Below are 25,718 nucleotides of genomic sequence, written 5' to 3' on the forward strand. Positions count from 1 at the left end.
TAACCTTGTCTCATATAAGTCAAGTATCTAGATATTCGTTTATGCTAACTAGAAGCAAGAGAATTCGCTCAGAATTGCATTAATTATGGCGAAACAAACCCGTATTTGCCATCAGCTTATTTCAAACCACAACATTGGCCGCTCTGCGGAATACTGGCTTAGATTTGCCGTAGTATTTTATAATACAATAATATGAGAATACATACAATATTATTGGATACAGTGAAGTAATATACAACTTTTTAAAGGATTTATGGAAGAAAAGATGCATAAATAATAAAATAACACCATACATTTTTCGGAACAGTGGCGGACAAAAACGAACATGAAAAAACATCCCCTGCCTTAATTTGTATCATACCCTGACAACGTGGAGCGTAGTTACAAAGGCTGTCTTAATTTGTATCATATTTATGAACAAAAATAAAAATACCCTATACGTAATATTTTCTACACATTTTAAACATAAAAGCATAAACATTTAAAAAATTTACACACCGATCGCTAAATTTGCACTCTTTTTAACTATACTTTCGGAAGAGCGGCAGACGGCGGCTTACAAGAACGAACATGGAAAAATACCAAATTTGTAACTAATTTGTATTTTTCATAACTAACAAACCTGAGGTCTTAACATTAGGATTTACTAGCGCCAAGCTGGAAACCGGATAGAATTAAAATTACACTTGTGGAGATCCAGGGACTATTGGCATCTATACTAGGTCACGGGGCATGTATACCCAGAATGCCCACGGCTACCTGTGACCCACCAGTTATATTTCTAACCCAGTTTAGACTGCTAGAGGAGTGGTTCGAGGTGGGCCTTTACCTGTTAAGACCTCAGGTTTGTTAGTTATGAAAAATACAAATTAGTTACAAATTTGGTATTTGTTCATATACGGAACAAACCTTCGGTCTTAACATTAGGATAGACTTACTTATTGGAGGGAGGTAAGTCTCTACAACTGACTGGGAGTTTGCCACCTTATCCATTTCCGAATATATAGGGAAATTCTAAGAGAATGGACAATGAACCTAGAACCAAAGATATAAGCGGATCAATTGGTTTTCCCCCACTGGGTGCAGATACCATTCTATTGTTTACTCTTGTCCCTTGCAACTGGATCCGCCTTCACCCCTCTTTTCCCTATTATCTAGAGGGGTGTGTTGCTACTGAAAAGTATATCATAACCTAAGATAGCTTCACAGTATGGCTGACCACCTCACCTGCATCTAGTCCGTTCCAGCACATGACGGTACTCTCCTTCATATTGCCCGTAGTTAAAGGAGTAGGAAGAAAGTAGTAAAGAAAAAAGACCAGTCATCCCATTCATTCTACTTTCATACCTTCATCTTAGACTAGACGCAAACTGACCCGCCAGGGGCACTGGATGAGCTATATCACTTGTTGGGCCGCCAGCACTGGACCCAAAGAAAAAGTGTCCAAGGATCTATGGGCAACGTCTTTCAAATAAAATGAGGTGAAAGTTGTTTGGCCTTTCCACACACCAGCTTTCAGAATTCTATCCACAGACATGTTCTTCTTAAATGCCAGAGAAGCACTCGAGCCCCTGAGCTCCCACCTGGCTATCTGACCCTCTGTCTTCTGCCATATAAGCATCTCTGATTGTCTCCCTTGGCCAAAACGATATTGTATTCCTGGACACTTCCTTCTTGTTCCGTCCTGTACTTACGAACAACCTCCGGCACCTCGGCCTGAGGTGCCTTGTTCTCCTTAAGTACTCCCTTAGTGCCCTGACGAGGCACAGGAGCATCTCATCTTTGTCATTGTCTACAAAGTCTGCCAAGGAAGGTATGGTAAAGGAGTCGAATCTGCCGTCTACTATTGTTGGGTTTTGGGTCTTGGCCACGAATTCTGGGACAAACTCAAATACCATTGACCTCCAACCTCTCGACTGTCTTCAGGGTCAGGCTCCTATCCATGGACTGCCTTAGTGGTTCGTAGGGGGGTTTTGTCAGACTACTCAGTACCCTGGTCAGATCCCAATCTGGGGCTTTTAGCTCCTTTAGTGGGCATGACTGTTCAAAGCTCCTCATCAGCATGGCCAACTCCCATGAAGACGAAATGTCCACTCCTTTCATTCGTAAGACTGAGGCTAGAGCCGCCCTGTACCCCTTCACTGCAGATACAGACATATGCTTTTCTGTTCTGAGATATATCAGAAAGTCTGCTAACTGCTGAATAGTGGTACCGAGTGGAGACAAGTTCCCTCTACGACACCAATCACAGTATGCTGACCACTTTCCTTCGTATACTGTCGCAGATGATTTTCTGATATTTCCTGCCATCTGAGTTGCTGCTTTCTGCGAAAACCCTCTCGCTCGGAGGAGATACTTGACAGTCTCCACCCGTGAAGCGATAGGGACTTCACCGACTGGTGGTACCTCTCCATGTGCGGCTGACACAGTAGGTTGCTCCATGGGGGTAACTCTCTCGGCACATCTACTAGAGTTCCAGTAGGTCTGGAAACCACTCTGCTTTTCTTTCGGCCATAACGGGGCTTACCACGGTCATCTTGAGGTTCTGAGACCGCATTACCCTGTTCAGAACCTGACGGATTAGACAAAATGGAGGAAATGCGTACACGTCCAGATTGTCCCAGGGGTGTTGTAGCGCATCCTCTGCTACTGCCTCTGCGTCTGGGACTACTGAAGAATACACTTCCAACTTTTTGTTGTACCTGGTTGCGAATAGGTCTATGATCGGTCCTTCCCACAACATGAGCATCCTGTCCACTACCTGTTGGTGCAGGGACCACTCCGTTCCCAGAATCTGATCCCTGCGGCTCAACTTGTCGGCCACTATGTTTCTTTTTCCCGGAATATACCTGGCCCTGATGTCTACCAGGTTCTCTACAGCCCACTGATGAAGTTGAACTGTCATCACATGTAACTGCCGAGAAACTAGGCCTCCTTGCTTGTTTATATAAGCTACTACTGTGGTGTTGTCTGACATCAATACCACTGAGTGTCCCTTTACTCTCTCCCTGAATTCCTGTAGAGCTAGAAACGCTGCTTTTAACTCCAGCACGTTTATATGGAGTTCTCTGTCCTTGCAACTCCATTTTGCTGACACCATCAACTCCTCCATATGGGCTCCCCAGCCTTCTAGTGACGCATCCGAGAACAGCAAGAGGTCTGGAGAGGATTGTTGAAGGGGGACACCCACTGTCAGATTGTCGTCGTTCACCCACCACAGCAAGTCTTTCCTCACTTCTGCCGACAAGGGAGATTGCTCATACGGGTGATCTACTATTGGTGACCAAAACTCCTTCATCCTCCATTGTAGGGACCGAAGGTGTAGCCTTCCTTGTGGTACTAGCTTCTCCAGGGAGGTTAGGATTCCCAGCACCACCTGCCACTGTCTTGCTGGCTGTGCCTGTTTTCCCAGAAAGGCATTCACCACTTGTTTGTATTTCTCTATTCTTTGGTCTGTTGGGAATACTTTGGCTTCTGTTGTGTCTATAACCATTCCCAGATACTCCAAACGTTGACTTGGATCCAACTGCGACTTCTCCTGATTTACCACAATACCTAGGCTGTGACAAAGCTGCAGGAGGGTCGCCCTGTCCCTGAGTAATTTCTCCCTGGACTTTGCTACCACCAGCCAATCGTCCAGATATCTTATTAGCCTGATCCCCTGAGCATGCGCCCACATCGACACGAGAGTGAACACTCTTGTAAAAACTTGAGGAGACGTTGTCAATCCAAAGCACAGGACCTTGAATTCGAAAGCTTTCCCTGCAAGACTGAAGCGGAGAAATTTCCTTGAAGACTGATGGACTGGTATCTGAAAGTATGCGTCCTTTAGATCGACTGTCAGCATAAAGTCTCCGATCCTGACTGCTTGTAGAACCGTTTTTGGAGTTTCCATCTTGAAACTGGTTTTCCTTATAAACAGATTCAGCGTTGACAGGTCTATTACTGTCCTCCACTCCCCGTTGGCTTTGGGTACCAGGAAAATCCTGCTGTAGAAGCCTTTTGACGGACTGCATACTTGTTGCACAGCTTCTTTTTCCATCATCTTCTTCACTTTGTCCTGAAGAATAATGGCCTTCTGAGATTTGTAGGCATAAGCGACGTGGTGTAATGGCTGATCTGTCAGGGGCGGGGTTACCTCGAACGGGATCAAATACCCGATCCTGAGAACATCCACCACCCACTGCTCTGCCCCTAGTTCCTGCCACACCTTCCAGTGATTTGCCAGGCAACCCCCCACTGGTGTGGCCGAGTGATGAGAGGCGCCCATCCTATCTTCTTGAGCCTCTCCCTCTTCCCCTACTGCCCCTTCCTCTGTTGTTTCTATTGTGAAAGGGCCGATGAGTTAGCCTCTTTGGGGAAGAGGGTCTTGTGGCTCTATTAGGGATGTTATGTCTCACTGTCTTCTTTCGAGACATCTGCTGCTGTCTTCCCTCCAAAGGAGTAGCTTGACTGTTAGACGTTTTCCTAACTGCCTGTTGCACCAACCTATCGTTAGTGTCCATCCTTCTTCTATCTATCGCCTCTTCCAGTATGACCTCTGGCAACAGCAGTTGCGACTCCAAGATATCCCCATTCCTCATTGCTAACAGGGAATCCAAATCCACATTGCGGCTTAGTCTAGCCAACGCTGCATCTCTCCTCATTAGCAGGATATTTGCCCAGACATTGGCACTTACGTTTGTCAGGTACGCAATCGCCTTGGAACCTGACAGTAGTAATCTAATGAACAATGATTCATCCACTACTTTTCTTGTTACTTCCGAGGATGCAATCTTTGCCACTGCTGTTGACCAAAGGTCTAACCAAGAAGCAGCCTGAAAGACAGAAGAAGCTGTTGCTTCTAACGTAGCAGCCTCTTGGTACGTCATCGAAGGGCACTCCATTTTAACCTGATCCAAGGTTAATCCAGACCTTAATCTTTCAACATTAGGGTTCACTTGTCTAGACAGCAAAGGGACCTTCGGTGTCGTAATATTTCCTTTGCTTTATCATTGGAGGGGGAATAAATTTAAATGATCTATTAGATCTTAAGGAATTATCCCTTCCTGCAATCTTTGCGTTTACGTGTTGCAAGACCGACTCCGCATGACTCGAACAAGGCAATTCATACGACACCTTGGTATCCCTTTTTAATCCAAATGCCATGTCAATTCCAGGCGGAAGCATACTGGCCGGTGTTTCTGTCTTCTCCGAAAGGTTATTGAATTGACGAATCAAATCAATCACCTCTGCATACGAGGCCAGAAACTCTTGGTTTTCTCCTTCCTCCGGCTCTAATGTACCATTCTCCGTCACAAGGGATGTTGTCTCGCCCCTATCTTCTGACAGACGGCCCGGAATTCCACGGACGCGGTCTCTTTGATCTTTGCTGGCCGCTGTTGGCTCGATCCAAGATAGTCAGCAGGGGAACGAGAACGCCTCACTCTTTCTCTGCTCACGGGACCAATGGTTTTACAATACTTCTGAACCACATCGAGAGTGAACTTCTATCACCAGAAATATACATCTCTAAACCCTCTGTGGAATGCCCAAGAATCAAACTCGTGGCCACCGAAGTGGCAGGCCAAGACCATACCGATCATGCCACTAAGGCGGCAGTCTTCTGTGGTTACATTCTCAGAAAGTACCAGGAGCTCTAGTAGATCCGGAAACCAATCCTGCTCTGGCCAGAATGGGGCAATGAGGTTCATGAAATGTTCCGGTGAGACCTGAACATGTTATGACCTCTCTCACAATCTTGAATGGTGGAAAGGCATACAGGTCTTTGTCTGACCAATCAGTGAGCTTTGCATCTGTCACCCACACATGCGGGTCTGGGGCTGGAGAGCAGTAAAGCATGAGACAGTGGTTTTTTGACGTTGCAAATAGGTCTAGAATCAGTCTTGACCCATAGATTCCACAAATCAAGGCACACCAATGGGTTCAACATCCAATCTGTGGGAAGAACTTGCTTTTTGTGGCTTAATTCGTCCACTAGGACGTTGAATTTCGCCTGTATGAACCTTGTTAGGATTCTGGTGTGGTTCTGATCTAACAGAAGTGCTCTTGCCGCTTTGCAGAGGGAAAAAAAAGAAAAAGAAAAAAGGGAGCATTCCTCCGTTTCTTGCTATTAGAGAGAGCCGTTGTATTGTCCGAGTGGACAGTTACTACTTTGGAATACAGACATGTTCCCAATTAGACTACAAAGAAATTAATCTAATTAAAGTGGTTTCCATTTATTTAATAATAGGTAGTTAGCCATTTTGAAGGTGACCTAGTTTTAATGCACTTCTGAGGGTATCATATTGGTAGACTTTTTTTCTCATGTCAAATACATCTAATAGAACTGCAAACTGCCATTAGACCTTTTGTTGGGATTTTTTGAGGATCATTTGGTATACTACCCAACTATAAGTGCATATTACAACTGAAGGCTTTGTGATAAGGACAAGGACCTATAAACTCCACACATTCTATACCAGATAGAGGTATGGTAAGTTTCCAATAAGACAGCAGTTTGTGTTTTAGAAATACAGGCAGTCCCCCCCCCCCGCCTTACGACGTTTCGAGGTTACAACGCTTTTCATTCATCATAAATTATTTTCAGGCTTACGGCACATGTTCCAGGGGTACGGCGCTTACAACGCCGATCTACCGAAAGAAATGTAACTCCAAAATTGCAAAATAATCAATATTGGAAGTTATCTTTTTTTTTAAATACAATAGAAATGCAGTTTTAGTTTTTAATACCCTCAAAAGCATTAGATATAAGGTTTTCTTAGGATTTTTGATGATTTTCTGGCTTACGACTTGTCTCAACAACAGAACCCCCTTCATAAGCTGGAGACTGCCTGTGGTATGTATTTTTTTCATGCTTAGTTCTTTCTTTTATTAGTTTAGATGACTTTGTTTTCGTGATAACTGTTGTGAGTTTTGCACAGCAAGTTTTTTTTTCTGTCTTGTCTTTTCTGGGGTGAATCAGTGGTAGGTCAGCCAACCAACCAATCCCTCTTCCAAAGTTTGCTTCCTGAAGGTTGTACTCTAGTCTGTGGACTCAGGAGGAACATTTGGGGTTGTGGGCTTTGCATGCCTTGTGTGCGTTGGTTTAAGATTACAAGAAACAATTGACCTAAATTATGGAGACACTAAATGTAAAGTAGAGTTAGTACAAGTTATATAAAACATTGTTTGATATAGTCTACAGGAGACTTTTGTCATGAATCTGCATGATGCTGAAAAGTGCCATCTCTAAACTACAGTTGGTAAAAAGTTGGGGAGCCTGTTTTAAACTGTACAATGTCATATCTTTGGCCCTAAATAAACTTTCTGTATGAACAAACTCATAACTTTGAAATTATACTAACAATATAATTTCAAAGATTAATATAGTAATAGGTTAGTAATTTTAGGTATATTTGAAGTAGGATGTTATTTAAGGTATACATTTGGTATCTGAACTTTCATGATAGGCAGTTATAAGCATTTTTAGTGGTGGTTTTAACTATTCACAGGGGTATCTAGTACATATCCCCTGCGAATACAGGGGGGAATTCGGGGGGAACACTGTACATCTTAATTCCAAAGATTATTATTATTATTAATAGGGGTTAGTTTTTCCAGACCTCTGAGTCTCTAGTAGACTCCAAAGAACATACTTGTCTGCCACAAGCCGAACACGAAGGTTACACATCACAAGACTCTTTGGTCAACCTAGTATTACATACTTTCACAAAATATCTAATGTTAGAAACACTAGAGTCCAACTTGTCGCAAACAAGAGTCAAGCTGGTAAACAAAGTCAATAACTCAAGTTCTCAAGTTAAAAACAAAAACCTAACACTAACTAAATATGACAATTTGTCCAAAATTGCATTTTTCCTAACTATACAAACCTGAGGTCCTTTTACAATAGGAAGGTACTAGCGGCAGCTGGATAGGTCGTAAGCTTTCGAACAAGGGGTTCGGTAGTTAACTGCTTGTCCGACAGGCGCGCGCGCGCGACTGGGAGGTAAACAAATCACTTTTGCTTTTGGCCCAAGCAAAAACTGCAGAGTGAGGGGTGGCATGAGGTGGGACTATGTGTAAAAGGACCTCAGGTTTGTATAGTTAGGAAAAATGCAATTTTGGACAAATTGTCATTTGTTCCGACACGGCATACAAACCTTCGGTCCTTTTACAATAGGAAGACTCACTTCTTGGTGGGAGGAATCTGAGTCTTTTGTGAACAGACTGGTGTTCGCCCAACCTTGGAATGCCTCCCTGGTCGTAAGAGCGAGGGAGGGATCCAAGCCTCTGTCCGATTGATCGGGGTGTGCACCGCAGGATCAATGGTCAGACCTCTGGACCAAGTACTAAGAGAGAGGCAAGCGTATCTCTTCGTACCAGCAAACAAGAACAAGTTCCTATTTGCAAGAGGCAACATAAAAGTTATGGTTTGTCTCTTGTTGGCATCCACTTCCCCCCCTTGTAGGAGGAAGTGGTGGATATTCGCTCCCATCCCTAGTGAAAGGGATAGGATGGGGCTCTGTCGAGTAGCTCACCGGCATCTCGTCCTTATCCAGCAAGGTGATGACCGTATCCCTCTACCCACAGGTAGAGGGGAGAAAAAGATAGGAAGAGAAGCCAGTCACTCTCTCATTCACTTTATCCATTCTTACAGTCACACCAGGACTCGATGCTGTTCAGCCTGCTAGGGTCTGGGTTAGCTACACAACGTGTTGAGCAGCCACCACGGGTCCCAAGGAAAACGATTCAAGGACCTGTGGGCAATATCCAAAAGGTAGAAGGAGGTGCCAGTGGTCTGGTTGTACCAGACCCCTGCCCTCAGTTACCTGCGCCACGGAGAAGTCTTGTGTAACTCGAAGGAGTGTACTTCTAGGTCATCTTGGTGCTGAAGAAGTCTTCAACACTCAGCCTGGGATGTCGAGTTTCTTCAGAAAGCGCGGTCGCGCTTTCACAGGACAAAGCAGCATCTCCTTCGCATCGAAGGCGGTGAAGTCCATTAGGGAGGGGATTGTGAAGGACTCTAACCGATCGTCAGGAACCGAAGGGTTCTGAGTCTTCGCTACGAAGTCGGTACGAAATTGAGCGTCACGAATCCCCATCCCCTGGATGCTTGACTTCGCAGGAAAAGTCATGCAATTACCTCAGAGGAAAAGAAGGAATGGTCGTATGACCTATCCCTCTTCTCGACTTCGGTGATGTCCTGTACCCATACTGGTCTATCCGTCTGCAGCGAAGTGTCTCACATTCTCCTATCCCCAAGCAGTGAAGTTCTTCTTCTCGGTAGTGGATAGGACACCGACACTCCATGGTGGGTGTCGATGGTATGGGTACTGTGACAAGCCGCCGTTAGGACGAAGAAAAGACTGTTATGGAACAACCGAACTAAGTCCACAGCGAAGTTCGTAACAGACTTGGGCGCTCTGACAGCAGCCGACTGACTGCGTTCGGTAGGAGGCAAGTTGTCCAAGCACCCGAGCAAGTCACGTGACCTTCGCCTTAAAAGGGTTATGCCAAGAGACTAAACAAATAATTTGTTCGTCACCGATGCCAGAAGGCGAGGTGATGATTCTCTTAAGGCATGTGCCCAACAGGCGAAAGTCAATTGCCTTCTAGAGACCGAGGTCCCTGATGGCAAGATATCTCATAGTATAGTTGATTCTCAGCTAAGGAGAAACAACACTATGTGTCGTTGAAGACGAAGGTGTACAGAAAATGCAACCTACGTCTTCACAGCTGAACCGAGAGAAGGATTCTCAAGATTCTGAACCTGTGCTACAAACACTGAGAACGCTAACCGCTATTCATTGCTGTCCGGTGAGGATCGTAGTTGCAATGAAAGCGGAGCGCTTTTCAGTAATGAAGACACAGGGAATACTGCCTGAAGAACTGCTTCTCATGGGCTGAACATTTGGAAGTAGAGCTGTCAGGTCGGAGAGTAGGCGATGTCTTCTGACACATCTGTTAATTCGGGGCGAACAATGAATAATTGCACACCTACGAATACGAGATATTTTGAAGACAAACTCAGATGTCTGCAAAAATCATTCGCATTATCGCGGTGCGATGTAGCGGGAGACTAGTACAGACTTCTGTTACCGTGCGGTAAACAGAAAGATGAAAGAGTCCAAGAGATATCTCTGTTGAAAATTCTCGCAATGTCGAAGGCGATGAAATAGAGAGTCACAGCAGTAGATGGTCCTTCATTATTGCGAGAATCCCCGTTAATCAGAGACCTAAGTCCATGATTGTTGGGCAGAGATACGGTTCGGTAGTCAATCAAACCAGGGAGAGAGAGACGTAACCGACCGTGCATCTCCGATCTAGCTGATACTGAGCTGCTATCAGGCAGTTCAATACGCAGTAGCTCTCGGTGACTCGTCATCCTGAGTTGCCAGGTAATCCATTATTCCACGAAGGAATGCGTTCGGCTAGAACCATCGAGCATAAAGAATACGCTCGAGCAATTATATTTAAACGAAACGGATTTGCGGTAAATACAAAAGCTGATTTGGTGTTGTCATGACAATACCAAGTATCTAAAATCGAAACTGATAACTGCTGGGAGGTTGCAGGCAACCCCGAGTTGCAGTTTCAATTAAGATACAATTTGTCTCGGTCACAAACCGTAGAGTTAACTATGGTATGCCGCCTACCCCCCGGACAATTCAACTGTTAAAAGAATCATGTCGCGAGGGTAATATACGTAGTATATTTGTAGGTTTCTGTACAACGACCTCCATCCTAAATTCTTTTCCCCTCGAGGAATGAGAATAAGGATTGGAGATCGACCGCCTTCGTTCTCTAGTCAAGAGAGTGAAGGAGAAGTCTTTCCCAAAGGAAAGCTTCAATGGTGAACAGAATACCGAAGACGATAGTTCAAGCCAAACTGGAAGTTCCCGTCCGTTCTTCTCTATTCCAGGTTAATCGCCTACTGTGAGATACTCTTCTTTCAGCAGCAGTTCTTTCTTCCAAATGCTAGAAATTACAGGAATTCGAGCATAAGCGAGGTTCCCGATATCGTGTAACAATTATCGGGGATTCTCGCTCACTTTGGACCGTGGTCTCGCCTAAGTGTTTGGAGATCGTAAAAAACTTGAACACTCTGAGTGCGCTAGAAATTCCGTAGAATTCTAAGCACTCTGCGAAACCCCCACCGAATTCGTCAAACGATATCGGCTGGTGGTCCTCTCGATTCCCGTAGAAATCGAGAAAGGGGCAGGATCCCTCCTCAACAACCGGGGCTTACGTCAGGTAGGACCCGAAGGTCCCCCGGTTTAGCGCCGCCCCTAACGTGGGAAATCTTACAGAGAAACTTTGTAGGATCCCTCCCCTTTCCCTCGTAGCCGTAAGGAGAGGGGGAATGGGGGAGGAATTGGATACTGGCTCGCCTTCCCAGCGGAACTAGCAGTTGGAGAAGAAAAGGAGCAGCCATCGCCTTACGGCGATGGCCTCTCAGAGCCTGGGAAAATGTATCGTCAGGAGAAAACGTTTTCCCCCGAGGAGGGTTACGAACTCATACTGTAGGTAAGGGTCTGCCGCCACTGTGAACGTCGTCTGGGTGGGGCTGATCGACACCTGACAGGAGAGAGCCGATACCGTCCTCCGACTCATTCCAGTCCTCGTCGAGGTCGAAACCTCTCAGGAGGACCGAAGGGGTATTCAAATACGGTGTCCGAAGACACGTAGAAACGCCTCTGTCGCAGTAGAGGAGGTGAAGTAGCTTGTTCGACCAGCCAGAACTGAGAGAGCCTTCTTGTCCGGAGACGAGAGACTACCTGGTTCAACACAGTCGGCAAGCTCCGATCGCGGCAGACCCACCGTCGATTTGGGTTCCCTCTCGGGCCCCAAAACGACTCGAGCCGAGACGTGGCTCTGCTGGTGGGAGCAGCGATCCTTCCCCGAGGTCGTTGTGCTGACGAATCAGCGCCATAACCTCGGCAAAGTTCCTCTGGATCTCAGAAGTCACAGCATCTTGCAGAATAGGGCCGTTAAGCCCTTCGAACAAGCGCATATTCCGAGAACCTTCCTCCTAAGAAGGGGGAACAGCGACAGCCCTCTCGGTCTTCTCCATCCACTTGCGCATACGTCCTGGCCGGTCCAAGAACCGTGCCTGGCATGTAGGGCGTCGTGGTGGGATCATGAGGGGCGCACCCCTCACGATCACTCCTCAATACCTCTCTCCTCCCGGTGTAACCCGAGGAGGTTGAAGGTACGGGAGAGGCAGACCTGACGCTCCCTCCTCGCTCGCTGGCAGAACCAGCAGGCTTGGAGGGCTGCAGGCGATCGTCAACCCGCGGTGGCGATCGAGCTGCAGGCCTGGTCGAACCGTCTCGCTGTGGAGAACGGCTGGACTGAGCACAGTGGCCCCGATCTCGAGTGTCAGAAGAGCTGGTGCTGGTTGCCGTACCCGATCGCTCTCTGTGAGAGCGACGGTCAGGCGACCTGCAGGCTCCACTGTCACAGTGAGACCGGTGCTTGTCCTCACGGCACGTCACGTCGCTGGTTCCAGCCGTGGCTGGCACCGGCGAACGGGGGGACCTCTTCCCAGCCTCAGCCCGTGGCCGGTCGTGGACCGTCACGTCATCCCGGGTAGCCAGCTGGTCGCCGCGAGAGCGAGAGCTGGTCTGGTGAGAGTCGCGTGAGCGGCTGTCACCAGTCTTCCGCTCCGTGCCGTGAACCTGACGCTGAGCGGGCTCAGAGGTCTGGTTCCTGGCTGCACGGTCGCTGGTAGGCGACCGTACACTCGGTACCTCCCGCGAACGAGAGGCCGAGACGGATCCTGATGCAGTGGCAGAACCACTGACACCAGGCGAGGAAGTACCGGTGTTAGCCGGTACTCCTCTGGTCCCCGTAGTCTTCTTCCTTACGGAAGAAGAGACGGGCCCCGCGCTCCCGAAGGAGCAGGAGGACCAGCGGAAGGAACCCTCCCGTCCCACCGAGGTGAGACGGGTCCCGAGAAGCTCCCGAGGGAGACTTCTTAGGAGGGAGGAGGCAACCTTCTTCTTCCTCGGCATTGAAGCCTTAGAAGTCGAAGGGGAAGAGGCGGCAGCCGACGACGATGAAGAAGATGAAGACGACGACGACGACACCTTCCTCCTCTTCTTCGTCAGCTTCCTCAGGACAGACGTAAGATCTGCCATCCAGGGCCCGGACGCACCTGTACAGACAGACCAAAGTCTGGGGTAGTACCACCACGAACAGGGACGACGTCAGCAGGTATGGGCATCTCAGGAACAGCAGGCACAGCCAGCACAGCATCGGCAGGGACAGCCAGCGCAGCAACTGCATGGACAGTCAGTACAGAATCGGCAGGTACGGCAGGCAGCACCGGAAACACAGGAGGTGGAGCAGCAGCCAGCAACATCCTGGTACCGGCGGCAGGTCCAGGGGCGAGCTCTAGGGCAGCGGAAGTGTGGTCGCGGCAGCGCGGCAACCACGAGCGGCGGCGGCACGCCCCCCTCTCGGTGAGGCGAACGGCACTTCACAGCGGCTGTAGGCGAGACTGTTACCACGTGAGGCGAGTACACCAGGTGAGGAGGGACGTCGTCACCTGGAGTCGATATCGTTGTCGTGGTCACCACTCCATGGGTGACCGCAGCAGGCCCAGACATAGAACCGTCGCCCCTGGACACTAGGCACGCCCTGCAAAGCGAAGGACGCCCATACCTCACCAAGGTCCACCCTCGTGGCAATAGCACCTGCGGAAATAACAGTAGTAGTGATTAGTGGGGGGGAAGGATCAATTCCCGGGAAATAGCGGAAACATTGATCCAAGTAAATAATGCAATCTCAATAAAATATGAAAATGAAAAAGAACTGCACTTGCGATTTCACTTCATTCAAATAAAAAGGGGAAAGGATCAATTTCCGGGTAAAAGCGGAAACTGATCCAAAATGAGTATTGCTACAATCAAAATAAATATATGAAAATGAAAAAGAATACTGTACTTGCGATTCCACTTCCATACAGAATAAGTTTTCGTGCCGAGCGCATTCGCTCGGCAACGAGCATACAGGTCAAAAAAATATAAATGAAAAGGGCACTTACTTACGATTTTCATCTACACATTTTCAACCAAAATATAAGCTCGGAGCGAGCGCTCTCCCGCCCTCGGCACCAAGCATACACAATACGAGGATCATTCTGGGAAAATGAATTCCCGCACTTACGCCCTTCAGTCCCGGCACTCGGGTAATCGGAGGGCGTGGAGAAACCAAGATCCTTTAATTCACAATTGAATTCAATGGAAATAAATATGAAATGATTGTACTTACAATTCAGTTTCACTAGATAAATATAAAAAGAAAAACACAACCATGCGAAAGCAACGACGATGAAGCGGGCAGAGAGCGATGATACACGTCTACACGCCAGCAGGCCGAAAGCAAAAGTGATTTGTTTACCTCCCAGTCGCGCGCGCGCGCCTGTCGGACAAGCAGTTAACTACCGAACCCCTTGTTCGAAAGCTTACGACCTATCCAGCTGCCGCTAGTACCTTCCTATTGTAAAAGGACCTCAGGTTTGTATGCCGTGTCGGAACAAATAGCCAATTCTGCCAACACAATGAAAAATACTTCACCAATTACCATGTAAACAAAAGGAAAAGTCTAGAATTTCAGAAACAAACTGAGCACTTTGCCAAGTGGTTCCTCTCTTTCTCCAAGAGTGGGTGGGGAATTATTACCTAGTCAAAACAAAATAAACAAAAATTAGCACGACCCGTGAATTTCAGAATTTAACTGCCGGGCAAGTGAAACTCTTAGCTATATAATTACTGGGTTAAGTCCCATATATAATTAAAAATATGTATTCGATTTTTGGGATTTCAGAGCAAAACCTTATGGAAACAACCTTGTGTAGAATTTAATTTCCTACTTTTCTAGTCTCTATACCTTTTACCAATAAGATGAACTATTTTGTAGAAAAACTAGAAAATATGGAAAAATATATCAACCAAGAAGGTTAAAAGTGAGAACTGCACAATTTCAAAATGGCTGAATGTCCCATTTTGGATATGGTGTTACCAAGTGTCCATGTAACATGTTCATGCAATAAAACACACCCTTTTTCACCTATTTCCTGTGGACTATAAATGAAGTGTGCTCAATTTAGGGTTGTTGAAAGTGATACTTTTTTTTTTTTTTTTCGGTCACCTAGTGTTATGAAGTGGCCCCAATTGCATCTGATTTTGTAAGATTGGGGATTAGTTACATGGTAAATTTGTTTTATGAAATAGTTTTTTTTTTTAACCTTTCTGTATTCATACTTTGAGTCATCAAATTGAATTTCTAGTTTCGGTAAGCCCAACAAAGGACACTGAAGTTACTTCCCCCTATGGCAATGACAACACAACCTTCCCATTAGTAAACAAAAAAAAAGTTTCTGCAAAACAATTGATGTCTTTGCAGATCCTACTATTTATATAAACAAACTACCATGGAAAGTTTTACCAATGTACCGTACTCACTTGTAACAAATGGAACATATTACCGCACGCCTTGGCAACAGCTGCCATTTTTGCGATGATTGGGAGATTATGAATAACAAAAGAAACCTCGCTCTTCTGGTTTCTTGCAAGGTTCTGAGCATGACCAAGCAATCCAAAGCCAGTCACATCAGTAGCACCATGTGCATTGTACTTGTGCATTAATCGGGCAGCTGAAAAGGAAGGTGACAGTTTTAAAAAGAATTTTGCCATTCATCTTAAAGTGTATGTATACAATTTTTAATGTTACTCACTGAAACATTCCATTCAGCTATTCAAACTCATAAAGAATTGATTTGCACACAAATAAAAGCAGTATAACAAGAAACAGAATAAAATAAGAAGGATAATTATGCTACACAGATCTTCATACCAGTTCTGTTGAGGCGGGCCATTGAATCCATCGCTCTTTGATAAGCCTTCCTCACATCCTCTTCGGAAACAACTAACTTAATTCTGTTCCATCTCTCTGGTTGGTCTAACCACTGATGAGCATTTACAGCTACTTGTGTTCCTAAAGGTTTAGTCAGCACCAAGACATCACCTACTACAGCACAATCGGGCCTGAAAGATTAAGTGGTGAGATGTTAAACATTAGATTCTTCCAACAGAAAGTTATAGTACTATGGAGTAATTTTATAAATGAATAGATCAACAAGACACCTGTACACCTGTAGCATGAAAGTTAACAACTCAAACATAAAACTCCTATGTTAAGGAAAAATTCTGCAAGCTACATGAAAGAAAAGGTGATGCACTATGACACAAAACTACAGATGATTAAGTCTGCTGGAGCAGTATGGAAATGTTGGGGAAAAGTCTTCAAGAGGAACAGGATTTGTTATTTAATAAAAAACCATCAGACAATATGGCAACCTTTAAGGAAATGCAGTGGTCTCCCAAATGGTGATTTAGGGGTTTTCCAAATGGTGATTTGCGGTCGGAATGTGCTGGAAACACCAACCATAAAAAGGAAGTAACAAATTTGCTATTCAGAGCCTGGAAAATAGATGGAGACCTCAAAGACTCATGACTTGGGTCATACAACATGAAGAGACGCAACTAATGAAATGGTGGATATAGCAGTAACTGAAAACAGACCTGTAGGAAGGATTAAGAGCGCAAATGGAGACCTGGTCCAGACAAAATTTCAAGACTGAAAATACACAAGATACCAGAGAATGGAGAAAACTCATCTATGCCTAATGCTGTAAAAATAGACAACGCTGAAAAATATTCAACATTACCATACATAGTACATATGCAATTTATAGGAATCTTCTGCACCTCCAAGGAGGCTTTTCATCCTCCTCATTAATATTCTTTCATCAGAATACCAGTTTACGGGATTATATGAAATTTTCTCTCAAGTTCTACTTTACCTACCTGAAAACCTAATACATAATGAAATTTTTTATTTTTTTACAAGCTACAATAGCTGTTTTGCAGTTTTCTTAGGCTTAACCCTTACTGGAAAGGTAAATATATTGATATACACCTCCTCAGGCTGGGTAAACTTTGAGGCCAGCCAATTTACAAAAAAAAAACACATCAATGGAAAAAGAAGATATGCAAATGTATATGGTAAAAGAAAAATATTCTAAAATATTCTCCCTACCTTCCATGAAAAATTGAAAATGACTATCTATAACTCCTTGTAAGGCCCCCTTTACAAGAAAATCAGTAATAAATTCTTAGCTTATTTGTTGAAAAATATTTACATAAATTTACTGAGAACAAAGATTCAGTAACTTTTTTTTTTTTTTTTTTTTTTTTACTTTTACATGTTTTTCTAATATTTCTTTGCACTTTTCTTTGTAAAATTACATTTACAACCAACATACTATTGTAAAAGACAAGAAAAAACCAACAACCCCTTGGTAAATTTACAAAAAGACGTCATGTGAGAGACGTAATACATTCCCCCTTGAAGTTAGAAGCAGAACTAAAGTCCTGAGATGCCCGATTCATGGTTTTAGCCAGTGTAAAAGTTTCCAATAGCAAATTTATGGGCTATAGAAGTATTGGCACCTTTTCCCCACCCAATTCTTTCCAAATCAATGGCACTTAATATTATCTACATGCTTCATATACCCAAAAGTTTCTTGAGAAATTGGCCCAAGTTCTGTAGTAGAGTTTTGGAGACTCCTGTCATTAGCTTTTTCTATGGGATATGTAGGTAACCTGTTTTGGTCAGTAAGATATTAAGACAGTAGATAATTCATTTGATATAACAGCAATCCCCCCCCCTTAATGTTAGGTAAAAGCAACCATATTCATCTTGTCTTTCACAGAGCCATAATCTCAATTGACAGAAAAAGCCATTCAGCAGGAAACCTCACAAACAAGCAATGTCCATAAAATGGTCCTTGTGAGGAAACAATCTTCAAGTACAGTAGTACCTCAGACTTTAAACTTTATCCGTTCCATAAGGCTGTTTGAAATATGAAAAAAATATTCCCATAAGAAATAAAAGGAATCAGGACAATTTGTCCCAACCAAACCAAAAGTCGCCCTTTTCACATTTTTTTTCTTTTATTAATGTGTTCAGAAGTTAAATTAAGAGTGTAAAGTAATAAAACAGTATGAAATTTTGTTTTGAAGTACGATTTACGAATTGTTCGGTTACAATGGCATACAGGTGGCTAGGGGATGGAGGGAGGAGAGACGGGAACCCTTTGAGGAAACCAAATTGGTTGTAGCGGGCAAAGGTTGGTAACAAAATCAATTTTTTCACATTTTACAAGGCTAATCAAAAGAACCGATAGTGTAATATAACGAGAGAGAGACCGAGAGAGAGAGAGAGTAGAGATATAGAGAGAGAGGAGAGAGAGAGAGAGAGAGAGAGAGAGAGAGAGAGAGAGATTTTGCAAACTAATATATAATAAGTAAAGAATTCAAGAAAACGAGAGATTGAATAACTTTCATAAGGAAGTAGTTTTAAAATGACAATTTGTCGAAAATTGCATTTTTCCTAACTATACAAACCTGAGGTCCTTTAACAATAGGAAGTAGCTAGCGGCAGCTGGAACGGTCGTAAGCTTCGAACAGGGAGAACGGTAGTTAACTGCTTGTCCGACAGTCGCGCGCCGCGCGACTGGGAGGTAAACAAATCACTTTTGCTTTTGGCCCCATGCAAAATACGCAGAGTGAGGGGTGGCATGAGGAGGGACTATATGTAAAGGACCTCAGGTTTGTATAGTTAGGAAAAATGCAATTTTCGACAAATTGTCATTTGTTCCGATACGTAATACAAACATCGGTCCTTTAACAATAGGAAGACTCCACTTCTTGGTGGGAGGAATCTGAGTCTTTTGATGAACAGACTGGTGTTCGTCCATGCCCTGGAATGCCTCCCTGGTCGTAAGAGCGAGGGATGGAATCCAAGCCTCTGTCCGATTGATCGGTGGTGTGCACCGCAGGATCAATGGTCAGACCTCTGGGTGCCGAGTACTAATGAGAGAGGCAAGCGTATCTCTTCGTACCAGCAAGCAAGAACTTGTTCCTGTTTGCAAGAGGCAACAAAATAAAGTATGGGTTTGTCCTCAAGCTGGCATCCACTTCCTCCCCCTTGTTGGAGGAAGTGGTGGATATACGCTCCTATCCCTAGTGAAAGGGATTAGGATGGGGCTCTGTTGAGTAGCTCACCTGCATCTTGTCCTTATCCAGCAGGGTGACGACCGTGTCCCCTCTAACCACAGGTAGAGGGGGAAGAAAAAAAGATGGGAAGAGGAGCCAGTCACACTCTCATTCACTCATCCATTCTTACGGTCACACCAGGACTCGATGCTGTTCAGCCTGCGAGGGTCTGGGTTCGCTACACAACGTGTTGAGCAGCCAACCACGGGTCCCCCCAAGGAAAAGATCCAAGGACCTGTGGGCAATATCCCGAAGGTAGAAGGAAGGGCATGTGGTCTGGTTGACCCAGACCACCCCTGCCTTCAGTACCTGCGCCACGGAGAAGTTCTTGCGGACAAGGTCAGCATCTCCTTCACATCGAAGGGGCGGTGAAGTCCATTAGGGAGGGAATTGTGAACGACTCTAACCAATCGTCAGGGACCGAAGGGGTTCTGAGTCCCCCCCCCCCCCCCCCTTCGCTACGAAGTTCGGTACGAAATCGAGCGTCACGGATCCCCATCCCCTGGATGCTTGACTTCGCAGGAGAAGTCATGCAGTTACCTCAGAGGAAAAGAAGGAAATAGTCGCATGACCTATCCCTCTTCTCTACTTTGGTGATGTCCGTATACCCATACTGGTCTGTCCGTTTGCCACGAAGTCTCTCGCATCTCCTATCCCCATGCAGCGAAGTTCTCGGTAGTGGTAGGACACCGACACTCCATGGTGGGTGTCAATGGTATGGGTACTGTGACAAGCTATTCAAAACGAAGTAATGATTGCTCTGTAACAACCGAACTAAGTCAACAGCGTAGTTCGTAACTGACTCGGGCGCTCTGACAGCTGCCGACTGACTGTGTTCGGTAGGAGGCAAGTTGTCAAAGCATCCGAGTAAGTCACTGACCTTCGCCTCTTTAAAGTAAAGGGTTATGCCGAGAGACACAAATAATGTATTTGTTTGTCAACCAATGCCGGACAGCGAGGTGATGATTCTCTTAATGCATGTGCCCAACAGGCGAAAGTCAATTGCCTTCTAGAGACCGAGGTCCCTGAAGGTAAAACATCTCATGGTTGTTGAATCTCAGCTAAGGAGAAACAACACTATGTACCGTTGAAGACGAAGGTAGATATTGAATGCAACCTACGTCTTCACAGATGAATCGAGAGAAGGATTCTCAAGATTCATAACCTGTGCTTACAAATGACTGAAAACGCTAACCGCTATTTCATTGCTGTCCTCGGTGAGAAGTCGTAGTTGCAATGAAAGCGGGGGCGTTCTTCAGTAATGAAAACACAGGGGAAAGCCGCCTGAAGAACTGCTTCTCATGGGCTGAACATTTGGAAGTAGAGCTGTCAGGTCGGAGATGTAGGCGAGTCTTCTGACACATCTCGTAATTCGTTGAACAATGAACAATTGGTTTACACCTACGGAATACGAGATATTTTGAAGACAAACTCAGATGTCTGCAAAATCATTCGCATTATCGCAGTGCGATGCAGCGGGAGACTTGTACAGACTTCTGTTACAGTGCGGTAAACAGAAAGATGAAAGAGTCCAAGAGATATCTCTGTTGAAAAATTCTCGCAATGTCGAAGGCGATGGAATCTAGCGTCACAGCAGTAGATGGTCCTTTATTATTGCGAGAATCCCCGTTAATCAGAGACCTAAGTCCATGATTGTTTGGGCAGAAGATACGGTTCGGATAGTCAATCAAAGCAGGGGAGAGAGAGACATACATGACCGTGCATATCAGAGGCCCAGCTGATACTGAGCTGCTATCAGGCAGTTCAATACGCAGTAGTTGAGCCTGAGCTCTCGCTGACTCGTCATCCTGAGTTACCAGGTAATCCATTATTCCACGAAGGAATGCGTTCGGCTAGAACTACCGAAGCATAAAGATATGCTCTAGCAATTATATTTAGGCGAAACGAATTTCGGTAAATATAAAAGTTGAAATGGTGTTGTCGTGACAAAACCATAAGTATATAAAAAATTGAAACTGAAAAACTCCTGGGAGGTTGCAGGCAACCCCGAGTTGCAGTTCAATTAGAATACTTCTCTTATAAGTCGCAATCCGTAGATTAACTAGGATATGCGTCCTTACCCCTCGGACAATTCAACTGCTTAGTAGAATCATGTCGCGAGGTTAATATACGTAGTATATTTGTAGGATTCTGAAACAACGATCTCCATCCTAAATTCTTTCCTTCAAGAAAACAAAATAAGGATTGGAGATCGACCACCTTCGATCTCTATCAAAGAGAGTGAAGGAGAAGTCTTCCTCGAAGGAAAGCTTCAATGGTGAACAGAATACTAAGACGATAGTTCAAGCCAAACGGATATTCCCGTCTGATCTTCTCTATTCCAGGTTGGTCGGCCACTGTGAGATAGTTCTTTCAGCAGCAGTCTTCTTCCCCAATGCTAGAAAATTCCAGGAATTCGAGCATAGGCGAGGTTCCCGATTATCGTGTATATCGGGGATTCTCGTCTCGCTCACTTTGGACCGTGGTCTCGCGTAAGTGTTTGGAGATCGTAAAAAACTCGAACACTGAATGCGCTAGAAATTCCGTAGAATTCTAAGCAGATCTTGCGAAAAACCCCACCCCCACCGAATTCGTCAAACGATATCAGCTGGTGGTCCTCTCGATTCCCGTAGAAATCGAGAATGGGGCAGGATTCCTCCTCAACGACCGGGGCTTACGTCAGGTAGGACCCGAAGGTCCCCCTGGTAGCGCAGTCCCGAACGTGGGATCCTACAGAGATTCCCTCCCCTTTCCCTCGTAGCCGTAAGGAGAGAGGGAATGGGGGAGGAATTGGATACTCGCTCGCCTTCCCAGTGGAACTAGCAGTAGGAGAAGAGTAGGAGCAGCCATCGCCTTGCGGCGATTGGCCTCTCAGAGTCTGGGAAAACGTATCGTCAGGAGAAAACGTTTTCCCGAGGAGGGTTACGAACTCTCACTGTAGGTAAGGGTCTGCCGCCACTGTGAACGTCGTCTGGGTGGGGCTGATCGACACCTGACAGGAGAGAGCCGATACCGGTCCTCCGACTCTTCCAGTCCTCGTCGAGGTCGAAACCTCTCAGGAGGACTTTAGGAGTATTTAAATACGGTGTCCGAAGACACGTAGAAACGCCGCTGTCGCAGTAGAGGAGGTGGAAGTTGCTTGATCGATTGGCCAGAACTGAGAGAGCCTTCTTGTCCGGAGACGAGAGACTCTGGTTCGAGACAGAATCGGCAAGCTCCGATCGCGGCAGACCCACCGTCGGTTTGGTTTCCCTCTCGGGCCCCAAAACGACTCGAGCAGAGACGTGGGCTCTGCTGGTGGTAGCGGCAATCCTTCCGCAAGGTCATTATGCTGACGAATCAGCTTAATGACTTCTGCAAATTCCTCTGTATCTCGGAGTAACCGCGTCTTGCGGAGTAGGACCGTCCAGTCCCTCCAACAAGAACAGATCCCGAGATACTCCTCCTTCAGAAGGAGGAACAGCGGCAGACCCCACCCCGACGGTCGCCTCCAGCTACTTGCGCGTATGTCCTGGTCGGTCCTAGAACCGTGCCTGGTCCATACGGCGTCATAGCGGGATCGCGAGCGGCGCATCTCTCGCGATCCTCATAGGTACCTCGCTCCTCCCGGTGTAGCCCGAGGAGGTTGAAGGTACAGGAGAGGCAGACCTGACGCTCCCACCCCCCTAGCTCGCTGGCAGGACCAGCGTGCTTGGAGGGCTGCTGCTGTTCGTCCACACCGCAGTGCCGATCGAGCAGCAGGCCTAGCCTTGCCGCTCGCCTGGGGTCGAGAGGCTCGGCTGAGAACGTCGACGCTGATCTCTAGCGTCAGGCGAGCTGTTGCTGGTTACCGTCTCTCCGCACGGTCCGATGGGAGCGGCGTCAGGTGACCTGCTAGGCTCGTTGTCGCGTGAGACCGGCGAGCGTCCTCTCGGCGCGTCGAGCCGCTGGTACCAGACGACCGCGGGGACCCCTTCCCCTTCCTCGCCTCAAGCCGTGGCTGGTCAGCGACCATCACGTCAACCCAGCAGCCAGCGGTCGCTGCGAGAGCGTCCACTGGCCTAGCGAGAGTCGTCTGCACGACACTCGCCAGTCTTCTGCTCCGAGCTTCGGTCTTGGCGGCGAGCGAGCTCGGGTGTCAAGACTTTTGGCTGGACGGTCTCGCCCCGGGAGGGAGACCGTCCCCACCTCGGGTACTTCTCGCTAACGAGAAGCCGAGGCGGATCCTGGTTTATAGCGGCAGAACCGCTAGAACCAGGCGAGAAGTGCCAGCCGAAGCTGGTACTCCTCTGGTCCCCGTCTTCTTCTCCTTGGTAGAGAAGAAAAGACGGGCCCTGTTCCCGAGGGAGCAGGAGGACCAGCAGAAGAGCTCCCCGAATCGCCAGAGCGAGACGGGCCCTTAGAAGGTCCCGAAGGAGCCTTCTTAGGGGGGAAAACCCGGGTTACCAGCTGGTCGCTGCAAGAGCGGCCGCTGGCCTGGCAAGAGTCACCCTGAGCGTCTCTCACCACCTTCTGCTCCGTGCCGCGTCTTGGCGCCGAGGCGAACTCTGGCACCGAAACCTTGGCTGCACGGTCTCCCCGAGGGAGAACGTACACTCGGGATCTCTCGCGAACGAGAGGACCGAGCCGGAACCTGGCGTAGCGGCAATCGCCGCTAGCACAGGCGAGGAGTACCAGAGCTAACCGATTACTCCTCTGGTCCCCGTCTATCTCTCCTTCGGAACGGGGAGACGGGCCCCGCTCCCGAAGGAGCAGGAGGACCAGCAGAAGGACCCCCCGTCCCACCGGGGTGGGACGGGCCCTTAGAAGTTCCCGAAGGAGACTTCTTAGGGGGGAAGGCAGCCTTCTTCTTCTTCGGCTTATGGCCTTAGAAGTTGAAGGGGAAGAGGCAGCAGCAGACGATGAAGACGAAGATGACAGCTTTCCTCTTCTCATCTTCCTCGTCAGCTCACGCAGGACAGTCGTCAGGTCCTCCATCCAGGCCGGAGCCGGGGCTATTGCCGAAGCAACACGGCCCGACTGCACCTGTCCGGAAGGACCTGGGACTGGGGAAGACACACCGTGGGCAGGACCAGCATGGACAGGCTCAGGAACCAGGAGCGACAGGAACAGCAACCAGCTCAGGAGCGGCAGGAACAGCGGCAGCGGTAGACCCAGAAGGGACAGCCAAGCCAACAGCGGGAATCACATCAGCGGCAGGTACGGCAGGCCCAGCGATCGCCTCGTAGAATCATCGGCAGCCCAGCGGAACCTGGTCCTGGCGGCCGGTCCAGGGGCGTAGCTGCTGGAACAGCGGAAGTCTGGGGCAGGCAACACGAAGAAACAGGCGGCGGCGGCAACCCCACCTCGGTACGGCGGCGGCCCTAGTAGCGGCAGACGGCGTCATCGACACAGCATGGGGAGTGTAGACCAGGAGGGGGGGGAGCAGCATAAGCGGCCGTGGTAGTAGTGGAGACCGCCCCCCCAGAAACCTCGCTAGAACGCTGCAGCAGCCCGTGGATGCTAGGCACGCCCTGCCGTCGCGGTGGTCCATACCTGTCCAAGGTCGTCTCCCACGGATGTAGCACCTGCGGTAACATAGATAGATTAGTAGAGGGGTTCCCTCACGCACGGGGGGAAGACATGCCCCACCCCGAACGCAAGGAAGACCCCAAATACAAAATACAACGAAGAAGCTGAGCGGGGGGGCAGGAAGGAAGACGAAGAATCGGATACCAAGGGGAAAAAAAAAAAAAAAAAAAAAAAAAAAAAAAACAGTCGCGGGAGAGCTTTCCGACGACTTCCTGGCAGACCTTCGCTTCCCCTACCCCCGCACAGCAGTGAAAAGTAATATGAAAATGAAAACAGAATATGCCCTTGCGATTCACTTCATACAACTTAACCCTCTTACGCCGATTGGACGTATTAAACGTCGAGTCAAAATGTCTCCCGTATGCCGATTGGACGTATCATACGTCGGCTCAAAAAAGTTTTTTTTTAAAATTCGCTGGAAAATACTTATAGGCCTACCAGCCGAAAACTTTTGTATCACGCGCCTTGGGGATGCTGGGGAGTTCACGGATCAAGGCTTTGTTTTGTTTACAATCGCTACGCAGGCGCGCAAGCGCGAATTTATTTCTTTATCGCACTAAAAAGTATCATTGACACATCTCGGAAATTATTTCGTCACTTTGACATAATTATTGCACCATTTTAAATTATCCTTTACATGAAGTATTATATATGAAAATGTGCGCAATTTCATGCACAATACAACTAAAAAATACTTCATGATTGTAGCTTTTATCATTTTGAAATATTTTCATATAAATAACGATAAGTGCAAAAATTACAACCTTCGGTCAACTTTGACTCTACAGAAATGGTCGAGAAACGCAATTGTAAGCTAAATTCGGGGTTATATTATAGTAATATTCAATCATTTGCCTTCATTTTGCAACAAATTGGACGTCTCTAGCACATATTTCGATTTATGGTGAATTTTATGAAAAAACTTTTTCCTTACGTTCGTGCGATAACTTTTCCGATAAATTTTTTCGTGCGATTGTCCTAATGTTTGCACCCTTTTAAATTTGCCGTTACATAAAGTTTTTATATATGGAAATGTGCGCAATTTCATGCACAATA

At 46.8% G+C, this 25,718-nt stretch overlaps 2 protein-coding genes across 2 annotated transcripts in view; both read right to left on the reverse strand.

Moving 5' to 3' along the window:
- LOC135221997 (serine/arginine repetitive matrix protein 1-like) overlaps window positions 1-494 on the reverse strand; it is a 57,084-nt gene extending 56,590 nt beyond the window's left edge. The window contains exon 1 of the mRNA XM_064260105.1: window positions 5-494. The gene's annotated coding sequence lies outside the window, so the exon portion shown is untranslated. The remainder of the gene's footprint in view (window positions 1-4) is intronic.
- Window positions 1-25,718, reverse strand: part of LOC135221998 (inactive selenide, water dikinase-like protein) — a 104,390-nt gene that overhangs the window by 57,625 nt on the left and 21,047 nt on the right. The window contains exons 5-6 of the mRNA XM_064260106.1: window positions 15,847-16,037; window positions 15,456-15,646 (exon numbers count right to left, since the gene is read on the reverse strand). Of these exons, the coding sequence (XP_064116176.1) occupies window positions 15,456-15,646; window positions 15,847-16,037 (382 nt within the window). The remainder of the gene's footprint in view (window positions 1-15,455; window positions 15,647-15,846; window positions 16,038-25,718) is intronic.

This window comes from Macrobrachium nipponense, chromosome 3, assembly GCF_015104395.2.
Source record: "Macrobrachium nipponense isolate FS-2020 chromosome 3, ASM1510439v2, whole genome shotgun sequence".
Classification (NCBI taxonomy): Eukaryota; Metazoa; Arthropoda; class Malacostraca; order Decapoda; family Palaemonidae; genus Macrobrachium; species Macrobrachium nipponense.